At 35.6% G+C, this 26,998-nt stretch overlaps 1 protein-coding gene across 16 annotated transcripts in view; it reads right to left on the bottom strand.

The window, feature by feature from the left end:
- SLC4A10 (solute carrier family 4 member 10) overlaps positions 1-26,998 on the bottom strand; it is a 304,114-nt gene that overhangs the window by 157,140 nt on the left and 119,976 nt on the right. For all 16 annotated transcript variants that reach the window (XM_034654639.1, XM_034654638.1, XM_034654629.1 and 13 more), the window contains exon 3: positions 5,669-5,815. In XM_034654639.1, the coding sequence (XP_034510530.1) occupies positions 5,669-5,815 (147 nt within the window). The remainder of the gene's footprint in view (positions 1-5,668; positions 5,816-26,998) is intronic.

Here is a 26,998-nt window from a genome sequence, read left to right as displayed (position 1 = left end):
GGAAGTGCAAAGTAAAACACGATACCATTGTGCACCTAATAAAATGGCCAAAATACTGACCACACCAAATGCTGGCAACGGTGTGGAACAACAGGAACTCTCATACATTGTTGGTGGCAATACAAAATGGTACTGGCACTTAGAAGTGGTTTCTTACAAAACTAAATACATTTTTGCCATATCACCCAGCAATCACACTCCTTAGTATTTACTCAAAGAAATTATAAACTTATGTCCGCAGAAAACCTGTGCACAGATGTTTTTAGCAGCTCTATTCATAAGTGCCCAAACTGGGATGAAACCACCAAGTTGCTCAGCAGGTGAGGATAAATAAACTGTGGTACATTCAAACAATGAAATGTGATTCAGAGCTAAGAAAAATAATCTATCAAGATAGGAAAAGACATGAAGGAACCTCAAATGCATATTCTTAAGTGAAATAAGCCAATCTGAAAAGACTACATGAGTGTATAAGTCCCACTACATGACATTCTGGAAAAAGGAAAACCAGGGAAAGAGTAAAATGTTCAGTGTTTGGCAGGGGGTGTGAGGGGGGAATGAATAGGCTGAGAAGAGAGGATTTTTAGGGCATTGAAAATACTCTGTATGATATTATAACAATGATATATGCCATTACACATTTGTCCAAACCCACAGAATTTACAACACCAAGAGTGAGCCCTAAAGTAAACCACCGAACTTTGGGTGATTACGATGTGTTCATGTAGGCCCATCCTTGGTAAAAAAAAATATACCATTCTGGTGGGTGATGCTGATACTGAGGGAAGCTCTGCATATGTGGAGGCAGGAGGTATATAAGAAATCTCTATACATTCCTCTCAACTTTGTTCTAAACCTAAAACTGCTCTAAAAGATAAAGTCTTTTTAAAAATAGGATGCCTCAGTTTTTAAATGCTATTGTTCACACTAATATGCAGTATTTATCTTAGACATGATTATATATATTCAAGAAGGGGAAAAAGAAATTACCTTTATATAGCATATTTGCTTCAGGTGTTATTTCTTTTTTAGAAAGTTAATAGGAGCACCTGGGTGGCTCAGTCATTAAGCGTCTACCTTCGGCTCAGGGCATGATCTCCGAGTCCTGGGATCGAGCCCCACATCAGGCTTCTCCACTGGGAGCCCGCTTCTTCCTCTCCCACTCCACCTGCCTATGTTCCCTCTCTCGCTGGCTGTCTCTCTCTCTCTCTGTCAAATAAATAAATAAAATCTTAAAAAAAAAAAAAAGATCAATGGTTCTTGATCCTAGCTGGATATTAAATCACCCGGGATACTTTAAAAAAAAAAATACCATTGTCTAAGGAAACACCCAATATTAATTAAAGTCTTTGAGGGTGGGGTCCAGCATAAATATTTTTTAAAGATTTTATTTATTTATTTATCTGAGAGAGAGAGAGAAAGTGGGAGGGAGGGGCAAAGGGGGAGGGGAAGGGAGACAGAGAGTATCTCAGGCAGATTCAATGCTGAGCACAGTGCCCGATATGAAGCTCCATCTCGTGACCCCAAGATCATGACCTAAGCTGAAACTAACAGCCATACGTTTAACTGACTGAGCCACCCAGGTGCCTCCAAGGATCAATATTTTTTAAAGCTCCTCAGATGATTCTAATGTATAACAGGGTTTGACAAGGAATGTTCTAGAGCTTCACTTATCAAGTTTTAGGGTATATATAAGTTACCTAAGTATATTATTGAAGTACAGATTCTGATTCCAAATGTCTGGGGTAGGGCCTGAGATTCTGCATTTCTAACAAGCTGAAATGTGATGCTAATATTGCTGGCTCATGGACCACACTATTCTTTTTTTTAATTTTTAAAAATATTTAAAGTAGGTTCCATGCGCAGTGTGGAGCCCAATGCAGGCTCACAATCCTGGGATCAAGACCTGAGCTGAGATCAAGAGTCAGATGCTTAACTGACTGAACCACCCAGGCACCCCGGACCACACTTTAAATAGCAAAGTTTCTAGAACAATGGATCTCAAGCTTGGCTGCACATTAGAATTACCTACTGGTACTTAAAAAAATACCTACATTTAGCCCCACCCCCAGAGATTCTGATTGGTATGGAGCTTGGTCATTAATATGGTCTTAAAACTCCTAGGTGTTGTCAATGTTGAGAACCACTGTTCTGAAAAGGTGACACACTGCATCCAGCAATTGGGGGGGGAGGAGATGTCCGAAGCAAAGAAAACAAGTTTATTTATGTTTGTTTACTAAGCATTTGTAAGTTGATATGAACATATTTTCTCAAATACTAGAAGATAATGAAAATTTAAAGTAACGATTAAAGTCCAACATATGTAATCCATTCTCAGAATCTAAGAGGGAATCTGGACCAACTAAAAGCAGATGAAGGACTGAATGAGAAAAATCTACCTAATTGTCTCTTTATTACATTCCCAGACTCCACCTCATGGGAAAAAAAAAAAAAAAAACCTTAAAATGTTGAGGACACTTGTACACCTCCACTCTCTCTCCACTGATGCAGAGACAACCAATCTTATATCACGCACATGAGGATACTGAAGAGTATTTTCTTTACACAGTCCTGACAATAGTCAGTCTACCTCTGGCTGAAGTACATGGCATTTGGAGGAGTTTAATGCCCTAACTATACACAGTGATTGAAACAAGGAGATATTGATGGTAGTGCCTCTCTAAGAAAAATAATTGGGAAATTGTACAAATAGTACAAATCAATGGAGAATCAAAATAATCTCAAAAGCCCAAAGGAAGATCATACCTCTGAAAATTATTTACTTCAGGAATGAAAGAAAATATCCAGAAATAGCTGGGAATCATCAATAGACTATTAAAACGAGACTCTATCAAGCAGAACAAGAAAAACTAATTAGGAAAGGACAGGAAGAAATATAAAGAAAGGGGTGCCTGGGTGGCTCAGTCAGTTAAGCATCTGCCTTCCACTCAGGTCATGATCTCAGCGCCCTGGGATCAAGTCCCACAATGGGTTCATGCTCAGCGGGAAGTCGGCTTCTCCCTCTGCCCCTGACCCCACTCATTCTCTCAATCTCTCTTGCTCGCTTGCTCTCGCTCTCTCTCTCAAATAAATAAACAAAATCTTAAAAAAAAAAAAAAAGAAATATAATGGGAATAGTATTAGTTAAGAAAGAACTTACAGAAAACTAAAAATGCAACCACAAAATCAAAACCAATAAGAGAAATAGCAAAATGCAAAACATATTGCGGAGAATCAAATGGATAATATGAGAAACTAACTTTAAACTGTAAAGGAAAAAGATAAAGAAAATATATCACTAACCCAACATACAGATAATTAATATTCACAAAGAATCATAAAACAGGAAAATGTGTTGTAAGTGGGAAAATATCAGTGTATGCACATTGGAAACGCTTTTTAATACACCCACCAGTAGGCCTGTCTTAGCAATTCTCTTAATTAAAGGGACCCAGAAAAACGTCTATATAAACATTCAGGCTTAAAAGATACAACCTTAAAAAACGAAGAAAAAAAAAAAACCGACGAAATGGGGCGCCTGGGTGGCACAGCGGTTAAGCGTCTGCCTTCAGCTCAGGGCGTGATCCTGGCGTTATGGGATCGAGCCCCACATCAGGCTCCTCTGCTGTGAGCCTGCTTCTTCCTCTCCCACTCCCCCTGCTTGTGTTCCCACTCTTGCTGGCTGTCTCTATCTCTGTCAAATAAATAAATAAAAAATCTTTAAAAAAAGAAAACCGACGAAAGACTTCTCTGTAACATTTACTGAAAACAGATATTGAATAATCCAATATATATAGAATATTAAGATTAAAATCGATACCTCCAACTTGATATGCCACTAACTTCATATCTGAATACAAGGGGATGACTAAAGGGGTACTGTGGGTTTGCGAGAGGTCAGGGACTGTTCAAAATGACAAGAGACTCAATCATGTTTAAGAGATGGTGAGAATAATCCAGTTGAGATGAAAAGGTCAACTAGATTATAAATTGTGTGCATTTCCAGGTAGGAAGGAACAGGAAATAAACATAATTGAAAAGAAAACTCCCTTATTGCATCAAGAGAAAGTTGCAGATATAGGCACACAGGTATGTTTAATAGGACAGAAGCTGAATGAGCTCATTCTGATGACATACTTTCCCTCCAAAGTAGAAAGCATCTGCTGAATGATAGTGAAGAAAGAGATGGTGGAATGATGAAAAGGTTTGAAAAACAGTTAATTTAAAAATCAAAGAAATGCAATAGAACTGAATAGGTGCTGTTGAAGGTCAATTACATCATGAATTTAAATAGTTACAATCTGCCCTGTTGAATGATTACATCCAGCACAGCGTGCTCACTGGGGCCACACTGAGAAAGCAGGAACACAGAGGGATCCCAACATAAGTACGGTTAAGTGGGAGTGAAGGTATGAATAAAATTAAAACAGGGAACCTATGCTATTTAGAATATTAGCAAAAGTATTACTAAAATTATAGGCTACGAAATCAGAATAGGATAAGAAAATAAAGAAAGATGATAGCATGGACAGAAAAAAAGTGGAGATGTCAAGCATTTGCACAGGCAGGCAAGCAGGAGAGATGCGTGGTCAGAAAGCAAAGTGAATGTACTGATGACCTCAGAGGCAGAGTAATTCCTGATGAGTGGGTGAGCTAGGTGCAGTGAAGGAGAAGGTCATAGGAGATGGGAATGTCAAGAAATGCAAAGCCAGGTTCTTGGTTATATCATGTACACAGGCTCTCATAGCACTTAGAAATTGTTAACAACTACCATATCACTATATTTTGATATTCTTTATCTACTTCCAGATGAAGAACATTTAAAATAGTAGAATGTCCATGTCCTAAGAGGGAAATTTGGCCAGTATCAGCAATAGTATATGGTAACTTAATATAGGCATACCCCCCCCCCCAGGGTTTTTTTTTTTTTTTTTTAAGATTTTATTTTACTTATTTGACAAAGAGAGAGACAGCCAGGGAAAGAGGGAACATAAGCAGGGGGAGTGGGAGAGGAAGAAGCAGGCTCCCAGCGGAAGAGCCTGATGTGGGGCTGGATCCCGGAACTCCAGGATCGCGCCCTGAGCCAAAGGCAGATGCTTAACGACTGAGCCACCCAGGCGCCCCCTCCCCAGGGTTTTTAACTACGTAGAGCAATGACTATTATTTGTATGTATTATCAAGAGTTTGTACAACTGGGGTTCCTAGGTGGCTCAGCCGTTAAGCATCTGCCTTCGGCTCAGGTCATGATCCCAGGGTCCTGGGATCCAGCCCTTCATCAGGTCATCAGGCTCCCTGCTTGGCAAGAAGCCTGCTTCTCCCTTTCCCACTCACCTTGCTTGTGTTCCCTCTCTCACTGTCTCTGTCAAATAAATAAATAAAATCTTAAAAAAAAAAAAGAGAGAGAGAGTTTATACAACTAAGTTTTACAACTTATGTGTATTTCCTCAATCACAAATCTAAGCCAATTCTTATCTTTACAAAGCCCAACTCAAGAAAAATAAAGATCAAGGTTTTTCTCTCTCACTTCTCCCCATCTGACCACCCGATGTCTCTCATAAAGTATGCACAATTTTATGAGTATGAAGTATGACTGCTAATTATGGATTTAAGCAAGTATAATGTTATTACCATTGTAAATTTAATAAAAAACAACAAGAAAGATTCTTACCAAAAGAAGGTGACTCCCTCCCATCCTCTAATCCCGAATCTCTTTCTCTGTCTCTCTTTCTGTGTTTATGACCACGATGCCTGTGACGTCGATGGCTTTTTCTTCCTCCCAGGGGCACATGAACTCCGATAAATAGTGTCCGATGACCTTCATCAGAAGCAAATGCATAAATTAAACTCTGAATTATTCCAAAGCACAGAAGATGATGATTTACTTATCAATGGAACTCAATTCAATTCAATCTAGCAAACCATTTTTTAATGTTTATGGTATGTAAAGCTTGCGACTTGGCATGTGTTTCGGCACTTAGACCTATTGAAATATACCACAGATCTATCACAAACATTTACAATACTAATTGTTTGGTTATATATCTTATAATCATCATTAATTTATTAATTGTCTTAATCTCTCTGTGTCTACTCCTCATAGTTTATCATTATACTCTTCTCATTAAGAAAATTTATTCTATTTTCTCCCTCCCTCAATGTGTTGTCTCACCAGTTCCCTTCCCTTCACATTTAAGTATGTGGAACAATCACTATCTCATAAAACAGATTTCACCACTGTCCACAGTAATGCCAAATCCCATGGAATTTTCTTGGTTCTATTATTTCTATCTGTGGCACTTGATACTTGACCACTCCCTTCTCTATGACCACTTTCTTTTGGTACTCCTCCTTCTTCTCCTTTGTTTTGTTCATATTAGTTTCCTTTGCCAGTTCTTCTTCTATTTACCCACTCAAGGTTGGAGATCCGCAGGCTCTATCTTTGACCTTATGATCAGCTGATAAATATTACTTGCATATCCTTCCCACAGATATGTCAAACTCAACATGTCCATGGAGCTCATTCTTTTCTCTGTCTCCCAAGGATCAGCCATCTATCATCTATCTTAATAAGTGTGCCATCTATCCAATCATCTCAAAGTCCATCTAATTCACCAGGTCCTCCTTTATATCTCTAGAATCCATTCCCTCTTCAGCATCCCTAGTGCTACTATCTTAGTTAGACTCTGATCATCTTCTACCAGGACTATTAGAACATTCTCCTTCCTGCTTTTTTTTTTCTTTCCTAGCTACACTCTTGTCCCACCTTTTATCCATCCTGAATTGCTGATGGCTTTTTTTTTTCCCCCAAAAATGCAAGTCTGACTACATTACTTCCCTGCTTTAAACTCATTGATCGTTCTCTGTTGCCTATACAATAAAGTTTTTAGTGCTCTTTAAGGCCAAATAATATCCGACATCTGCCTACATCTCTGGCCAGGCTTCTAAATACACTCTGCCTCACATACTATAAGCCAGTATGAGCCCCTTCATCCCTTATCCAGATGTTCTCAAGTCTCTGTTTGTACTTAATACTATTCTTCCTCTTCCAACTGTAGGAAATGTCTATGTCTCTCCTATCTGATGAATACCTATTCACCTTTCAACTCTCAGTTCAAGGATTATGCCACCTATAGAATTTTCTATACCGGCTCACTCTAAATACAGTTGACCACTTTCTTCCTTAAGGACCCTCTAAATACTTAATAACTTTTGATTGTATTTATTTACCTAAAAGTAGGTTTCTTCTTATAAATCTTCTCTGAGAAGGGCTTAATGTTAGTCAATTTGTATCTTTAGCATCTGACACACTGCCTGGCAACAGTAAATGCCTAACAAATGTTTACCGAAATAACAAACATTTTATCGAGTGGTATTGTGCTAGGTATCAAGAATACAAACATAAACAAGATATTATTTTATTTTTATAAGTCAGCAGGTTTTGCCCCCTCCCCCCAACTTATGTAAAAAGTGGAATTCACAAGTGTGATATATTGCCCTGGGTATCCCTTCCCTGAACAAACATATCAGAATAAATGAAGAGAAGACGTGAACCCCAAAACAGACATACGTTAATCTATGCATTCAATACAATCACAAATTTCTGACATTATTGTTTCAACATAACTAGAACAAATAATCTAAAATTTATAAGGAAAAACCACAAGAGAAATAACCAATAACATCCTGATGAAGTTCAAGGAGGGAGAATTTACCTTATGAAATATCAAGATATACCACAAAGTTGTATACTTAAAATAATTCACAAATTTGGCATCTTAAATTTTCCTAATTTCAAATTACTTAGATAATCATTACATTGTTATTTTCTAATATGTTGAAGGTTGCTAATCAGAGGGAATGTGTACAGCAAGAAAGAGAACTCAGATGGATCCTTGTGTGACACTAGCATTTAAGAGTCAGAAAAAAATTAAATGCTTAAAAGTTAAAAAAAGAAGGAAGTCACAGACTTTCAATTAAATGTGGGAGATTAGACACCTGTTCTTTATCTCTATTGTCTCTGCACACTGTCTTCTTAATGCCAAGTTAGGGAACAATTTCTTAAAGAACACTAACCATAAAAGAAATTATTAATAAGTTTTATTACATTTAAGTCAGGAACTTCTCTTCATTATAAGAGTTGGGAGGGCCACAAGGCATAAAAATATATTTCTAACACATATAACTGATAAAGGACTAATACGAACGATATAAAAAGAAATCCTACAAATCCTAAGAAAAAGATGAAAACCCAATGGGAACATAGACAAAAAACTTAAATAGGCACTTAATAAAAAAGAAAATACAAATTGCTAATAAATGTGGGAAAAGGTGCTCAACTCCACTAGTTCTCAGGGATATGGAAATTCAAACCGTAATGAGATATCTCCATACTCCCACCATCTTGGCAAAAATTGAAATGGTTGACAATTCTATGTCTTGGTGTGGTGCAGACCAGTTTCTCATATAGTACCAGTAGTATTATACAAAACTACTTTGAAACAGTATAGCATTCTTTATTGAAATTGAAAATATGCATACTTTATAACCCAGCAATTTCCTTTGACCCTAGAGAACTGCATGAAGATGTAAAAAAATATAAGAGACATGTTTAAGAATCTCTACAGCTGCACTGCTTATAAAGACAAAGTGCTGGAAACAACCCCAAAATCCATTAACAGAATGTATAAAGTATGAGATACTCACACAATGGAATATATACAATAATGAACAAATCATAGATATGCATAACAAGATCGATGAATCTCATAAACATAAATCCAGCAAAAAATATATATAATAGAATTTCTTTTATAAGGCTTTAAAAATAGAAAAACTAAAATACATTGTTCAGAGATGCATACACAGGAAAAGATCAATACAATAGTCAGAAAATGTGTTATTTCTGGCATAAAGGTGAATAGGAGCTGTGACTGGGGAGAGGCACATGAGCTTCTGGGGTGTTAGAAATGTTCTGTTTCTTGATACAAGTTTTTGCTTCAATAATATTTAAAATTTATACATAAGCTTTCTCTAACTTTCAGTACGTTTCATTTCAAATTTTAAAAAAATTAAAGAAACCAAAGAGGGAGAGCTTCAAGAAGGGGACAGTTACGATTCATATGCTACAAAGGAGTCAAACAAGATTCAGACTAAAAATTAGCCATTACAGTTGTAAATTAGTGTTTATCTGTTACCTTCAGAAAAGCAACTTCAGTGAATGAGAAAATGAGTAAAACTGAGGAAGTTTAGGCAATGAATATTTCCTAGACTTGAAAATAAAGGCTTTACAGAGGGTGGTACTTGAACTAAATCTTAAGATTGCAAAGGTTTCATATAATAACCACTGATTAAGATAACCATTCTCCAGATGGACAAAGATAAGGGACACCAGGCACCTTAGGTCCAAGTCCAGAGGGCCTGGCTGGGATAGTGAATATTGTCTTTATTTATGAAATGTAGATTTGATGGGCATGTGCCAAAAGTAACATCCTAAAACGTTGCCAAGTCAAGGCTAAAATAAACCATCTGAAACCACATCCAAGCATAATCAGATAAAAGGATGCCAAGACACACAGCTAACTGATGTCTTGAGGACATTAAATGCACGGAAGATCAAACTGAAAGTTTCCTGAGGCAGAATCTTGTAAGGCTGGTTAAAATATCAAAACTCACTTGGGTAAATAACTATGATTGAATTGTTGGATCACATGGTAAGCTTATGTTTACCTATATGAGAAACTGCCAGACTGTCTTCCCAAAGTGGCTGTACCATTTGCATTCCAACCAGCAATGAATGAAAGTTCCTGTTGCTCCATAATCTTGCCAACATTTGATGTTGTCAGTGTTTTGGATTTTAGCTATTCTAATGGGTGTGTAGTGATATCTCACTTTTAATTTGCAATTCCCTAATGACACACAATATTGAGCATCTTTTTATATGCTTATTTACTATCTGTATTTCTTCTTTGGTGGGGTGTCTGTTCAGATTTTTTCCTGTTTAGTAACTGGATTTTTGCTTCCTTATTGTTCAGTTTTAAGGGTTCTTTGTATATTTTGGATATAAGTCCTTTATTGGATAGGTCTTTATCAAGAATCTTCTCTTTAGCTTGTCTTTTCATTCTTGTAACAGTCTTTCATAGAGTATATTTTCTAATTTTAAAGAAGTTCAATTTATCAATTTTTCTGTCATCAATTGTGTTTTTGGTGTTGTATCTAAAAAGTCATCATCAAACTCAAGGTCACCTAGATTTTCTCCTATGTTATTTTCTGTAAGTTGCACAAGTTCCTGTTTTACACTTAGGTCTATGATCCATTTTGAGTTAATTTTTGTGAAAGGTGTAAGACCTATGTCTAGATTTTAATCTAAATACTGAATTCACTCAATAGGTATTTGTCCCAATGAGTTGAAAGCTAATGTCCACATAAAAAACTGCATACAAATGTTTATTGCAGCTTTATTAATAATTGTCAAAAAATGGGAAACAACTAAGATGTCCTATAAATGAATAAACAAAGTGTGATATGAGCATACAATGGAGTATTATTAAACAATAAAAAAGAAATGAGCTATTGACTATGAAAAGACATGGAGAAACCTTAAATTCATATTGCTAATTGAAGAAGTCAGTGAAAAACCTATGTGCTGCAGGATTCCAACTACATGAAATTCTGGAAAAGGTGAAGCTATAGAGACAATAAAACTACCAAATGTTTCCAGGGGTTCAGGGATAGGTGGTAGGGATGTTTAAGTAAAGCACAGGGCATTTTTAGAGAAGTGACACTATCTTGTATGATACTGCAATGGTGGGTATGTAATATTACACATTTGTCAAAACCCATAGAAATATAAAGAAAACAAAGAGTGAACCCTAATGCAAACTATGAAATGCAGTTAAAAATTATCTTCTAATACTGGTTCATCAATTGTAACAAACGTATTCCACTAATGAAAAACGTTAGTAATAGGGGAAACTGTGTGCAGGTATGCAGGTAGGAGAGGGGTATATGGGAACTTTCTGTACTTTCTGCGCTATCTCTGCAAACCTAAAATGGCTCTAAAAAATAAAGTCTTTTAATTAAAAAAAAATCAAGACTCATAGCTCATAGATTACATTTCAGGGGGAGAGGACAAACACCGTGTTCTTATGGTTATATATTTTACAAAAATTTATTCATGTAAAATACCTTCATGATGGGAGGCACTTGAGTGTCTGTGGACATGTTGAGAAACTAAGAGGAAATAGAGGTGTAGATACATTTAGCTTGGATTTAATGGACTATAGTTACGTGATTTGCAGGCACTTCCATACATGAGTAAGTTACTGTTAGCTATCCTGGAATTGGAATAGCTTCCAGAAATACTCCTTGTACCCACTCTGCTAAATTCACCTGACATTGTGACACCAAGGTTCGGGGCTGAAGTATCACAACATGCAGAGCATCACAATCTGCCTCACATTGGAAGTATGTGGGTAGTAGAGAAGAAGCAAAATTTCAATTGTATAAAACCAGAATTCATCTTCAGAAAATTTCTCTAAATCTTACAGGTTATAGACACAAGAAGCTTGACAGAAGTTTTCTTGAATTTTAAGACAATTCCAAAAATGTTTGTGAAATTATAAATAAGTTGTGAGGTTGAAAGAAACCTTTCTAGACTACATTAGTAAAAAAAAAAATTTATGAATAATGATAAGGTTAGATTAGTTTTCCATATCCTCAACAGAAAACGATATTTAAAAATCCTTGACATTAGGGGTCAAAAATTTAGAGGGAAAATTATTACAGAGCTATGTCAGTTCATTTTTTAAAGTATGCTATTTCTCCAAATGTTACAATTTTATGCTATTTATCACTTTCCAAATAAATATTTGTTGATATTTTTCTCATTCTAAATAAATATCCACCTTTGTACCTAATTTATATTTAAATGTTGATTTTTTTTCTCCTAGAGAACCCTCAAAATGCATAAGCTTCAGGCCCCACAAAACCTACATCTGTCCTAAGGCCACCAATTTTGTGTCTCCATCTCAAACCTCTTTCCCAGACTCCAAACTGGCATATCCAAGCACTCACCTGACACCTCCACTGCATGTCTAAAATACAGCTGAAGATCAACACATACAAGACTAAACTCCTGGGGCGCCTGGGTGGCTCAGTCGTTAAGTGTCTGCTTTCAGCTCAGGGCATGATCCCAGGGTCCTGGGATCGAGCCCCACATCAGGCTCCCTGCTGGGAGCCTGCTTCTTCCTCTCCCACTCCCCCTGCTTGTGGTCCCTCTCTCACTGGCTGTCTCTCTCTCTGTCAAATAAATAAATAAAATAAAATAAAATAAAAGACTAAACTCCTAGTCTTCTCCATTTCAACTCCCTCTTATAAGATTGTGCTACCCCACAATCTTGTCCATCTCAGTTGATGACAAAACAATTTTCTAGTTGCTCAGAACAAATATCTTGGAGTCATTGTAGACTCCTCTTTTTTTCTTAAGCCTACAACCAATCCAATAGGAAACCTATTGGAGCAACCTGCAAAATATATCCAGAATTTGTCCACTTATCATTTTACTTCACCACCCTGGTCAGGGCCACATCATACCCAACCTGGGTGACTGCAACAGTCTCCTGACAGGCCTTCGTGAGTCTACCTTTAGCCCCACGGTCTGCACCAAACACAGTAGCCAGTGTAGTCCTCTTAAAATTCAGATTAGATCATGTCATACATTTATCCTTCTAATGTTACCCTATTTTACTCAGAGAAAAGGACAAGATTTTTCTAGGGCTTTCGAAGGACTTCTGTGATCTGCACACCCCACTTCTATTAGGCCTCTGATCTCCTGCTATCTCCTCCTCACCCCACTTCACTTCAGCCACACTGGACTCCTTGCTGTTCTCACTGCCACCCTGGGAACTTGCCTCTGTCTTTTTCACTGCCTGAAATATTCTTCCTACTTGGATAAATTCCTCACTTCTTTCAAGACTTTGCTCATATTTCACCTTCTCAACGAAGCCTACACTGAACACCTACTTATTATTACACCCTACCCTTTCTGACCCTTTATACTTCTCAGACTCTTCTATTTTTATTTTTTCTATAGCGCTTACATACCATGTAATTAACTTATTATATTTAGTGTTTACTTTCTAGTTTCCCTCCAAAGTTTTTTGACATAAGAAGACCAGAGATTTTTGATTTGTTCACTAATGTATCCCAAAAGTACCTAGAACAGTGCTTGATACTTCTTGATGCTCAATAAATTTTTATTGAGTATATAAATCTTTTGCATAGAGACAATATTTTTAAGTAAAATATATAGATAACAGACATAATAATGCATTGACTACTAAACACATTAAAAAACTTAAGAATGGAAAAAGGGGTATGGCCACAAATTTCAAAGCAACAGTAATGAAAAAGCCACAATTTATGGCTATGAAACCACAGAGAAAATATTTCCTGTTTCTGCATGGTTAGAGACTTCTAAAGCAAAGAAAACTGGATTCTGGATTAAAGGACAAGCTTTGGAAGTTCAAGATTGACTAAAAGATAGAGACTTTCAAAGAGATGTAGACATTTATCTTTCAGATTTATGTCTTTACATTGCAAAAAATAATAAATCCCCATACCTACTGGTTTATATTCCAAAGGGTTTAAATTAGGGAACGTCTTCTCTTCTTCCTTGAGATTTGATTATATAAGGTAGATAAGATTTTTCTCTCTCTCTCTCTCTCAGGAGGGGAAAAGGCAGCTATAGAGAAATTCCTATATGAACTCCCAGATTCATAATTTTAGGGCTCCCCTCCTGTGCACATAAACATCTGGTTCTAATCACATCACCTTAAAGGGGAGGAAGGGGGCATGGAGAACTAATGTGGTTATTGCTATAAGTAGAAAGAATCAGCCTCCAATCCAGAAACCACCTCATGTTTGCTTTTAGAACAAAATTAATAAATGTAGATATTAAAAACCTCAAAGGATTTAAGACACTCTACAAAGATTATATGAGAATATAATAGATATAAAATATTAAATATAAGACCTATTACATAGCAGACACTCGTACTTGTTAGTTCCCTTTCCCCTTCATACTGCTCACCCCTCAGTGGCTCAAAGGAACAAGAAGACAGAATAAAATTTTCTTGCCCTATCTCATTATCTTCCTGTTTCCCTCTATATTGCCAGCTTTCCTAATCCCAACTATAATAATCCTGGCTTAAACAACAAGAGAATCACTTTAGATCCTGTGGAAAACAGTATACAAATAAAATTTCCAGATTAACATTTCCATAAATTTTTCCAAAAACATTATATCCAAAATTAAATTTTCCATCCTAGTAGACATCACTTAAGAAGACAAAGAATTCAAATAACTTAATGATAAATGTCATTGTTCAAAAATCACTTGAATATTATTAAACCTAAACTATTTTTAAGATTATATAGGGAACAATTTTATTTTATGATAGACAAAGTCCAAAAATTTAGTTAAAGGAGGGAATCTCCTCAAATGAACATTTCTTAATTAATCAAAATAGTCAATAATTAATTTCATAACATGTCAAAACCCCAAAATTAATAAAAATGCAAAATCATTTAGATACAAATATATTTCAAAAATATTAGTAAGAATGGGACAATGCTATTAAAAGAATTTTTTGAGATAAGCACAGAACACTAGAATTTATTCAGAATTTACTTATATGTCACCTGAGAGAAAATACAGTTTCCCCATTAGAAAAACAAAGGTTCATTAAAGGTAACATTGCTTTCTGAGTAAAATTTTGTTAACAAATCCTGGATTTTTGACACTTAAATAGTGTGGGTACAATCTTGCTAAGCAGATACAGAATTATTGCGATATTTTCATTATGTAAGAGGTACAAGTGCTGAAACAACTCAATGTGGCTGTGGTGATAGCATTCTGAGTGTTTACCAAATGCAGTGAGATTAGATGTGTATTTGGGGATGGAAAGGACTCCTGCTATAATTAATAATAATACTATTAAGCTATTCTTTATTTACCTAGGAGGGAAGGGGCCAAGCTACCTACTCTAGAAGAGAGCTGTGGGTTTGTTTTGTTTTGTTTCCGTGAAATGAATATAACACAGCTGGTGCATAATTACTGAGTTGCTACAGCCATTTAGATGTGTCAATCATGGGAAAAGGTCAAGTATATTAAGCTGAATAAGCATGTGATCTTTAATTCCATGGAGACTCTAACATTAGAGTCAGGAAACACAACAAGCCATCATTTATCATAATATATCAAAGAATTCTAATTCCAACAGAAATTCTTTGCTGAGGGAGGGCAATAGAAAGAAAGAGACCAAGAGGTGTGAGTGACTGTGTGTGTATAGGCTATTGCACTATTGTTTCTTGGACTGCTTCACTGAAAGAAAAAAGAGTGTCAAACCAGTGCTGGTCACAGTCACGGGACCTCAGGGCTACATTTGTAATCATTACAAAACAAAGGGTCACATGATTGTAACTGTTCTATCAAAAAAAATTGAAATCTTGCAAGTGCTAATGTTACTCATCAAAAAAGCCATACTCTGAGATTCACTAGTTTACTACTGTGACATTTTAAAAAAACAACAAAAAACTTCTTTTTATAAATTTATAACACTGTCTTGAGCAAAATATAGCAACTAAATTACTTTGTATCTTGAGATAGCAGTGTTATTTTTCATCTTGGAACATGAAAAGCCTCAACGTGTAAGCTTCAGCATTTCTCGAATAAATGAATGAATCCTAATAATATGTATTTTCTAAGGAAAAAAAAAAAAAAGCCAGGAGAATTCCCAGTGCTGTTAGGTTGTAAAACAGCTTGATATTGGATGTTTACGGTGTTCAGAGAGGCTAGAATTTAAATCACTCAAAAAATGGGATAATAAGGAATGCTTACAGGACATGATCCCTGCACTTAAAAGATTAACTACCCAATTTTTGAGGACCCAAGGCCAAGGAAGAAAACAGCAGCAAATATACAAATTAGAATACAAATAAAAAGCAGTAAACAATACCAATGTGGTGCCAGCCATTAAATGCTGTAGGAATTTGTATTACAGTGAAATCAATCATGATGTGAGCAATCAAGGAAAGTTTCACGGAGAAGGTAGAGCTTGACTTGAGTCTAAAACAATAAGTAGGTTTTACATTAGCAGAGGAGTGGGATAATGTGTGCAAAAAGCAGAGGAGCAATTTGGGGGGATAATGTGAGGTACACGCTAAGGCAGGGGAAAAAATAAGGTAGATAGAATACTTTTATGATCACAAAAGCTTGTAATTTCACTATTACTTCATTTATTTATTTATTTTTCGAGAGTGTGCGAACAAGAAGGGGGGAAGGATGCAGAAAAGGGAGAGGGAAGATGAAATCTTAAGCAGGCTCAGTCTATGCTCAGTGCTCAGTGTTCAGCACAGGGCCTGACTTGGGGCTTGATCTCATGACCCTGAGATCATGGCCTGAGCCGAAATCAAGAGTCGGTCGCTCAACTGACTCAGCCACCCAGACGCCCCATCAATTTCACTATTATTTTAAAATATTTATGTTTGCTGTTTTATTTTGCAAGGAAGAGAGAGAAAATAGATCAACATATGTTCTGAGATACTTTAAAAGATGAATGCAAAAGAGAAGGTGGTGGTACTCCCCATTATAATTTACGATTTCTAAACAGCCCTGCCACTTTGCTCTAGGGAAACAGCTTAGGAAATGAGCAAAAATGTAAAACTGTAAAATATTCCAGATTTAGTTTTGTATTGTGTTAATCCAAAAGACATGTGCACATGTAGAAAGTGGCTCATTCTGGGAATTATGGTAATTAAGGACAAAGAGGCTTGCTTGGGAAAACAAAGAGCTGTTGAGAAGACAAAGAGGGGATTTCCATGAAGAAAGTTGGTGGGTTTCAACTGCAGAACTGAAGGAATAAAACAAAACATCAGAAAGCAAAGATGAAAAAACCTGGCATTTCTGTGTAGATATTTACAAGTAAGAGACAATACGGTAGATTTTTTTTTTTTAGTGGCCACAAATATTTTAGCAGCTTCTCCCATCTGAGGTGAAATCTATTCATCCAACCCTTGAATCTCGGCTTGGCTCTGTGACTTATTTTGACCTCTGGGCCATAAGCAAATGTGATACAAAGGCGTGCAGAGTACTGCTACTCTGGCTTTTCCTGCTGTTGCTTCTGGGAACTCTTATGCTACCATGTAATCAGATCAAACCTGCCTAGTTTCATCACACAGAACTGCCAGCGTATACTCTTAGCACCTTATACTTCCTTATAAAACTTTTCAAAATTTCAAGTCAAGCAACTAATTGTATAATCAGGTATATAATTTCATATTACTCTACTTAAAATTTCCTCAATTGAAAGGTATAAAATAAGTTTCTGTGGTTTTAAATAATTTTTAGGACATTTCTAACCACTTCATTTATACAGAATTAGGATTCCTTTTCAAATTTAAAACTAAGGAACTTTCCTTGTCAGTCAGAAAACTTAAAAATTTCAAGGTATTTAAATACTAAGCAAAGTTAAGAAGAAATTTATATTTTAAAGCATACTCTAAAATTTCACTTTAAAGATCACAGATTTTAGAGCTGGAAAATTCTTCAGAGATCATCTGATTAAAATCTTTCATTTTAACATGTGAAATAAATAGGAGCTGAAGAAGTTAATTCAACATTTCTAGAACTTTATGTTAAGTGACCATGTCCAAATTTTAACAACTTTAAACATCTCTCCTTATATGAAACTCTATTATTTCCATATAATACAAAATGATATTTCATCTTCCATATAGCAATCTTTCAAATACTTTAATTTAGCAGTCATGTTCCTTGTAAGATAGCATTTTTCTCAACTAATATTTGTATGAGATGACCTCTCCTGAAGTCATATCCATCTTCTCCAGTGGGTCTACCTTAGATGTAGTCAATGTATGAAGGTCCACAGGACACACCTTGAGCATTTTGGTTTTGCCCATATAGACCCCTACAGCACCTAGAGGTGGAAATGATATTCCAGGAAGTGAATTATCCAGGGAAAGTATGAAGAATAAGAAGGAAAAAATAACCAAGAATAGATGTTGAAGGAAACCAACATTTCGAAGATAGATGAGAATTGTAATTGTCAAAGGTTTGAAGAAATAGATGGAACCTCTCACATTTTGTTAATGGGAGTTTATTTCAGTACAATCATGCTGGAAGCCAATATAAAAACATGGATCAAAATCTTAATTTAATAACCTTTTGAGGTAGTGATTCTGCTTCTGTGAATTACATCAGGAAGGTCAAACATACAGAATACCTATACAATAATGTTCATAGCCACTTTGTTTAAAAGAGAAAAATGAGAAATAATCAAAATTTCCACTGATAAAGAATTAGTTAAATAAAGCATGGTACAACCGTGCAATAAAATGCTAAGTAGCAATTTAAATGAGTACTATCTATATAACATGGAAAGATCAAAAGCTTAAAAGGTACCATAATTCATCTATATATAATTTAGTTATAATCATGTATCTGTTTATGACACATAATTAAATTGATATTCTGTTCATAGTATTAATTCCATTATTATTCTGCTCAGACTAATTAATAGTATTACTTTTAGGTGGTGGGTTTTCAGGGTTGTTGTTTTGTTTGTTTGCCTTCTTTATGTTTTTTATATTTATATATGGATTTTTCTAATGGAATACATATTATTTTAATAATTTTTATTTTTTAATTTATTTGGGGGAGGGGAGGAGCAGGGAAAGAGGGAGAGAGAGAATCTTAAGCAGGCTCCATGCCCAGCATGGAGTCCAATGGAGGACTCAATCTCATGACCCTGAGATCATGACCTGAGCCAAAATCAAGAGATGGATGCTTAACTGACTGAGCCACCCAGGTGCCCCTGTTTTAATAATTTTTAAAACAATAAAACTTAATATAATTTTGAAAAAAAAAGTATAGAAATGTCAGGCAGAGTAAGAGGGGCTATTGGGTAAAACAGAAAAAATAACAAGGAAGGCACGATCTGAGAAAATCATCAGCCAGGGGAAAAGAAATGAGAGAAGAGAGGTCTAAAAACTAAAGCATAGTCGTAGTTCTAAAAACAACAGAGAATTCAAAAGTAATGAGGAGAGAGAGCCACTGTAGTTGGCAATTAAGAGCACTTTTTAATAGTTAGATAGGATACATATTAATAAATCTTAGCATGAGAGAAATAAGCCATTCACATAAAAAGTCGGTATCTCAACTTACTGAACAAGACTTTTGTTTTCATGATCACTGTTATTAACTGTATTGGTGTTGCTGACACTATAATTTTGTATTAATCACTGTGATGTCATAAAATGCTTTTGTGCTATATTGTCATCTAATTAAATCATGGCAATTGTCTTCACCAGAAAAAAACAGAGTTATGCAAAGGAAAAAATTGGCATAATTTTAAATAATTTAGCTAGAAATTAGAAATCCTTTTGCTAATAAGACTGCAATACTTTTATTACAAATGCTCCTAAGGTAATTTAGAAGCAGTTTTGAAAGTAGTCAAAAGGAATATTCATAATCTTCCTGCCACAGAGACAAAAGCTTAATTTACCAGTAGAAAATTAAAATTTTACTTTCTTCTAATCACAATTTCAATTATTTTGTTTCCTTTATTATCACCCCACCTGAAGCTCATTAAAGGGTAGAAATGATGGAGAAAGGAAGGAAAGAGAATCCAATTTCTTTCATTGTGCTTTCAGCAGTTCTGATACACTAAAGGCAATAGGAATGACTAGGCAGCCAGAAAAGTGGGAGGACAGAATGCGGAAATAAACAAGGCTACTGGGAGAAAATGTAAGAGTGCATTCAAAAAAATACCAGCATCCTGGTACCCAAATGGAATTAGTTCTATTAGGGTACCGATGACACCAGTACTGCTAAATTATAGGTGTGCATTATCCAAAAAATTAAGAACATCACCTCTTTCAATTATTTTTTAATAATTATTACCCCTATTTGTATCAATTTATATCTTAATGTAAACATTAATGTGCAAAGTGGCCACTGATATTTTTTTCCAAAGGAATATAGGACTGAAGTGCCCTATTGGTGGCACCAGTATCTGAACCTCCTTAGAGAATGAAGAGCATAAAACAGAAAATGGCTCAGTGTTTGTATGCCTGAGTACTTAATTAAATATTGGTGAATGATGACAACTTCCCTAGAAAGATCCTAACTGACCAGTAGCCTGTCCCTGCATGTACAACTGTGAGACAATTCTGTAGAAAGGCAACAACCTTGGGGCACCTGGGTGGCTCAGCCATTAAGTGTCTCCCAGCGTTCTGGGATCAAGCCCCACATCAGGCTCCCTGCTCAGCGGGAAGCCTGCTTCTCCCTCTCACACTCCCCGTGCTTGTGTTCCCTCCCTGCTGTCTCCCTCTCTGTCAACTAAATAAATAAAATCTTTAAAAAGAAAGAAAGGAAGAAAGAAAGAAAGAAAGAAAGAAAGAAAGAAAGAAAGAAAGAAAGAAAGGAAGGACAGGCGACAACTTGAGGAGGCTGCAATCACATGCAGCTGAGGAACTTTAAAGTAGGATCGCCCTATGGAGCACCTGGGTGGCTCAGTCAGGTAAGCAGCGGCTAGTGATTTTGGCTCAGGTTGTGATCTCAGGGTCCTGGGATTGAGCCAGGGGTGGGACTCCACACTCAGCGGGAAGTCCACTTGAGGATTTCTCTTCCTCTCCCTCTCCCTTTGCCCCTCCCCCAGTTCACACACTCTCTCCCTCTCTCTCTCTAAAATAAATAAATAAATATTTTAAAAATAAATAAATAAAGCTAGATCATTCTGGGGGAAAGATTAGCAGCTGAAATAGAGATTTAAGAATTTAATCAAGAAGTAGACTAAGTTCACCTACTTCACAATGTCACCTTCACAGTACTACTCCCACACTATTACACTGTGTAACTAAACAATGAACACCCTTAAGTCTCAGATGTCAAGAAAATGCAGAGCAAAAGCATAATATTAATATAAACCTATGTAGTATATATTAAGAAGCTTTGGTCATTTGTGGTCTGTCTTCAAAGTTTTCAATATTTAAGGATTCAAATATTTAAGGATTAAAGGAATACTTTCTTTGCTGTAAAATTGCTTCTTTTAGTATTTATAGGATTATATTTAACGTAATGAAAGGAATTTCTTTTCATCTATTGTATCTCTGAAATAGTAATTGATTGAAAATGTTACATACACACACACAAACATACAGTTCTACTCATTCATTGATGATATATTTAAGTCACATTATAAAGCAAATACTCTCCCCTCCCCCTATAAAAAGAAAGCAAATACCCTAAATGCTATACCATATCTTTGATAGGCAGAAAATCGTATTAAATAGAGCTTGACTTACAAGGAGTAATGAAGAGAGATTAACAACAAGGTCTTTTATTCTAAAATCAGTTACCTAAAAACTGACATCCTAAACTAGGGATGCAAAATGTATAACCAGGACCCCTAAACTATGAGACCATAAATTTACAGGATTTCTTAGTCACATATACACATTAGAATATATGTTACTGCCCTCATGCAAACACATGTCTATAACTGTTTACAAATGGTCTATTAAACCACAACCAAATTTTTAAAAATACTTTAAGATCTTTTGAATTTGCTTAGAATTACAATATACTATAAAAACAGATTATAAATAACTATCAAGTTACCCCTGACTTCAAATAAACAAAATATCATAAACAAATTATATATTAAAATATATTGATATGGGTCACATACATAAATTATGTGAAATGCCTAAAATGAAGAAATATGGAACATGATGTATAGCTCGCCTGAGAGTTAATTTTAGAAATAAAAGTATTTAAAACAATATTTTCTTATTTGTTTCTTATTCTTAGGATACCCAGGGGAAAATACAACAGTTCATTATGAAATGTGCTCCGGTGGCAAAGATTGCTCAATAAGGAAATGAAATTGAATATTGACAATTTTTTTTCTAGAAACTTCAGTATTAGTCTATGTGCCTAATTCCCAGCCTCAAATATCCAAACTATTTGGCAGGCAAAATGTACAATTTCAGATGGATTCTGTGTAATTAACTAATTTCACTACTCATTACCAACGGACCAAATACCACTTAGAATTGCCCCCATCAATTGACATTGAGCCTATATCAACACAAAATTGCACAGAAGCAGATCAACCAATAATGACAGGAAAAAAATTAATCTTTTTCAAAGAAAAGACATTTGGAATAAGGAAACAATAAGATTACTCATTTCATGGTGCAGAGAGGTGAGAATTTAAAACAGGAGAACGTGAGGCTATAATAAAACAGGCTTCCAGTGGGAGAAAGGCTCTTCTATTTGCGGGAATGAATCTCTCTAATGGGAATTTACTAACTACAAAGCTTCTCAAATTTTTGCAAAGTCATTTGGAAACCCATTGTGACATGGGTACTAATTTTTGAATTTAGCATTGCTTCATAATAGGAAATAAAAGTCTTCACTTTTTTTATATAGTCTTGATCAAGTGAGGAAATATGCCCAAGTCTTCCAGTTAATAATCACTTTGCCCCATTCCATCCCCTAAAACATAAAAGCATCGTCCGTAATTCTACAATACAGTTGTTAAAAGCCCAGACCCTGCTGGTTTCAAATCCCTGCTCTACCCCTTGCTAGTCCTTAGGACTGGGCAGGTTAATCTTCTGTGCTTTAGTTTCTTTAACTGTAAAATAGAGATTATTATTGTACTTACCTCCTTTGATAATTTCAAGCATTAATTCATTCTCCAATATCTCATGCAAATATTTAAACATCATCTGCAGTCACTCTTTGCCCCCATGCACACAATCCCAGCACATTAGCCACACCATAATAACTATTTCACAATATAAAAGACCCTTCCTTCTTTGCCTTCAGAAACCCCATTCATCCTTCAAAACCCACCTCTGTCTCTGTGAAGACAACTTGGATTTCTCCCAGCAGAACGCAATTTTTCCTTCTCTTGGCAATTTTTAGAGACAAAAGTTTAGAAAGAAAAGGTATAGGCCTAATTTTTGGCTTTTTCTTGTCTTCATTTTTTTCAATTATTTTTTACTTTGGTGGCAAAATACTGTGTCATAAATATAGGACCAGTACTCATTATCTTTAGTTTTTTAGGGGAAACCACTTTTGACATTATAATGATTATAGTCAGAAAACCATCTCCATTATCATAAGAGCTGAGGAATGGGGTGAAAGGAAGAAAGTGGGAGGGTACTACCATTGATAGAACTATGTTATATGATCGCTTTTTGTTAGGTGCTTTACTTACACTATCTTATCTTTGCATTTTGGGTCCACCATCTATTAAGTGGTCCCCAAAGGAAATCAACTAGTAAACCATTTTTTTTTCCTCAAATGGAATGAAGAAAAGAATATCAAGATAGGGGCATAATTTTCTTTATTAAATCCTTGACTGAAAAGTATTTTACTGTCTGCTAAAAGCAATACAGGATAAAGAAAATGTCTCCTTGATTTAACTTGTAGGCCAAGATTTAAAGATGAGTTTAACTTTTCTATTAAAGTTTTAAGCTTATGAATTCCTGAAAATCATTGAAATATAACTAGATTGATTTATCTTAGTGCAGTGCAACATAATTAGAAATTTCTGTATTTACAAGTAATTCAAAGGTAATTAAATATTTGATGAGCATTAATTATGCACCTAATTTCATTACATAAATTTAACTTCTTACATGATTAGCGATATATTATTGAATGACATATAAATGAGATTCAATGCAAGAATATTTTTAGTTCCTATCTAATTCAAAAAAAAGTGCTAGATAACATGGGAGAACACAAATATGTGTAGGACGACAATTTGTCCTTCAACAAGCTTATAATAAAAAAGATAAGAAATATATATATAGGAGCACCTGAGTGGCTCAGTTGGTTAAGCGGCTGACTCTTGATTTCAGGCCAGGTCATGATCTCAGGGTCATGAGATTGAGCCCCGCCCTGGACTAGCACTAAGCATGGAGTCTGCTTAAGATTCTCTCTCTCCCTCTCCTTCTCCTTCTGCCCTTTTCATATTACTTTGTTGCCTAACATTATACCTATTATAGTTCACATTGCTCCTCACAGGTTAAATATTTCCCTAAATCATTGATACATAAAGAATCTATTTAGTGACAGACTATTGTTTTCCATAGTTTTAGCAAGTATTTCTATTTTATAGTCTGAGAACACAGAAGACACAGTAAAATCTAAGGAATATCATTCTGTTCTTCTGTTTAAGGCCTTTTAGATTGCCCCAAATTGGAGCCTTCCCATCTCCACCAATTTGCCAGTGATTTCCTTTCACACAGAAATAGAATGCCCACTCTTCCCATCCATTAGTGTTACCTGATCCCTCCCAGCAGAATAATTATTTTCTTCCTTCACACATTTATTTCTGAGTTTACATCTTTTTTAATATTATTATTATGTATATATTTTTCTTTGGGGGGAGAGCGAGCACGTGAGTTGTGGGGGGGGAGCAAGGATTCTATACCATATACAAAATTATCTCAAAATGGATCACAGACCTAAACATAAGACCCAAAAGTATAAATTAAAAAGAAACATAGGAAGGGGCGCCTGGGTGGCACAGCGGTTAAGCGTCTGCCTTCGGCTCAGGGCGTGATCCCGGCGTTATGGGTTCGAGCCCCAACATCAGGCTCCTCTGCTATGAGCCTGCTTCTCTCTCCCACTCCCCCTGTTTGTGTTCCCTCTCTCGCTGGCTGTCTCTGTCTCTGTCAAATAAATAAATAAAATCTTTAAAAAAAAAAAAAACATAGGAAAAGCTTTATGACACTGGATTTGATGAGCATTTCCTGGGTATGACACCAAAAGCACAGGCAACAAAAGTAAAACTAGACAAATTGGACTACATAAAAATAAAATTTTCTGTTTATCAAAGGACAAAATCAACAGAGTGAAAAGGCAACCAATGTAATGGGAGAAAATATTTCTAAATCATATATCTGATATGGGGTTAATACCTAGAATATATAAAGAATTCATACAACTCAACCACAACAACAAAACACCCAATTAAACAACAGGCAAAGGACTTGAACAGACATTTCTCAAAAATGATGAATAAATGGCCAGCAAACATATAAGAAGATGCTCAATATTACTAGTTATTAGGAAAATGCAAGTCAAAATCACAATGAAATATCACTTCATACCCATTAGGACGGCTCTCTATCAAAAACAAATAAATAAGCAAACAGAAAATCACGTTTTAGCAAACATGTGGAGAAACTGGAACCCTTGTGCACTTTTGATGGAAATGTAAAATTGTGAATTGCTATGGAAAACAGTATGGCAGTTCTTCTAAAAATTAAAAATGGAATTACTTCATAATCCAGCAATCCACTTATGGCTATATATTTAAAAAGAATTGAAAGCAGGATTCCAAAGAAATATTTGCATACCCATGTTCATAACAGCACCATTCACCATAGCCAAGTGATAAAAGCAACCATGCCCATCAACAGATGAATGGATAAACAAAATGAAGCACGCACCTATAATGCAGTATTATTTAACCTTAAAAAGGAAGGAAAGTCCAACATGCTACAACACGGGTGAACCTTGAAGACATTATGCTATGAAATAAACCAGTCACAAAAAGACAAATACTGCATGACGTCACTTACATGCAGTCTCTAGAGTAGTCATATTCACAGAAACAGAAGATAGAATGGTGCTTACTACAGGATAGGATGGGTAGCAAATGGGAGAGTTGCTTAATGTGTATAAACTTCCATTTTCCAAGATGAAAAAGTTTTGAAGATTGGTTACATAACAATATGAATATACTTAACACTACTGAACTGTATACTTAGAAATGGCTAAAATGGTAAATTCTATGTTATTTTTTTTAGCAAGAAAAAAGTATTTTTTTGATTTTTTTAATATTTTTTTATTATGTTATGTTAGTCACCATACAGTATATCCTTAGTTTTTCATTACATCAAAAACTAAGAAAAAAGTATTTTAAAAAATTTTAGCAAAAAAAAAATCCAGTTGTTTGTAGTATTACTTTGACTGGAAATTGATCAGTCAAAATTACTAAAATAACAGCATGTCATCTTTTGCTACTAAACTCTTCTCTTTATTATCATCTAGTTATTAATACGACATGCTACTTTTAGAGGTTTGCCATTAATTTATTCTTACACTTGCAGAAGATACAGCAATGGTCCTATCTGAAAAAAAATTATTAAATCTTTAAAAACTGCTGGCATCAATTGTGAAAAAAAGTGGGACCAGGGTGGACCATGAAGAGAGGATCGAGGTGAGTAAGAGTAACTGAAGGGGCACTTGGTTATTTTCACTGTGCCTGTGGAAACTGACCCCACCTATCCATCCACCCATCGTGGAGTTTCAGACTCAGTAGAGTGTTGGCACTCTATATTGTCCTTTCAACAGGTTCGAGGGGAAAGAGACCCTGGAACCCAGCTGTCTTATCAAGCCCTCCAACATACTTGCCATTTCTTGTTCATTTTGTCGATACAATGAAGCAATGTAATGTTCTGCAAAGTATCCACTCAGTTCAAGTCTTTTTGGACTCTATTATGACAAAAGGTAGGAGATTTAACAGAGCCCTGGAGCAAGACTATACATGTATATCGTTATACTTCTGGTAGTCCTTCTTGATAGTAATAGAAAAAGGTGCATTTGCCAGATCAAGAGCTGCATACCACATACCTGAGGCCATGTTAACCTGCTCTAAGAAGATTCCATTTCTGATCTAGCAGTTGCAACTGATGCTACCACTTGGCCAAGTTTGCAGTCATCCGCTACAATCCTCTACAATTTGACAATTTCTGCAATGGCCAAACTATTATATACATTAGGTCTTTAAAGATGACACTAGGCGCACCTGAGTGGCACAGTTGGTTGGACCAACCAACTCTGGTTGGTTGGACTTGATTTCAGCCCAGGTCATGACCTCAGAGTCAT

This window comes from Ailuropoda melanoleuca, chromosome 2, assembly GCF_002007445.2.
Source record: "Ailuropoda melanoleuca isolate Jingjing chromosome 2, ASM200744v2, whole genome shotgun sequence".
Taxonomy (NCBI): Eukaryota; Metazoa; Chordata; class Mammalia; order Carnivora; family Ursidae; genus Ailuropoda; species Ailuropoda melanoleuca.
This window is presented reverse-complemented; position numbering and strand designations above follow the sequence as displayed.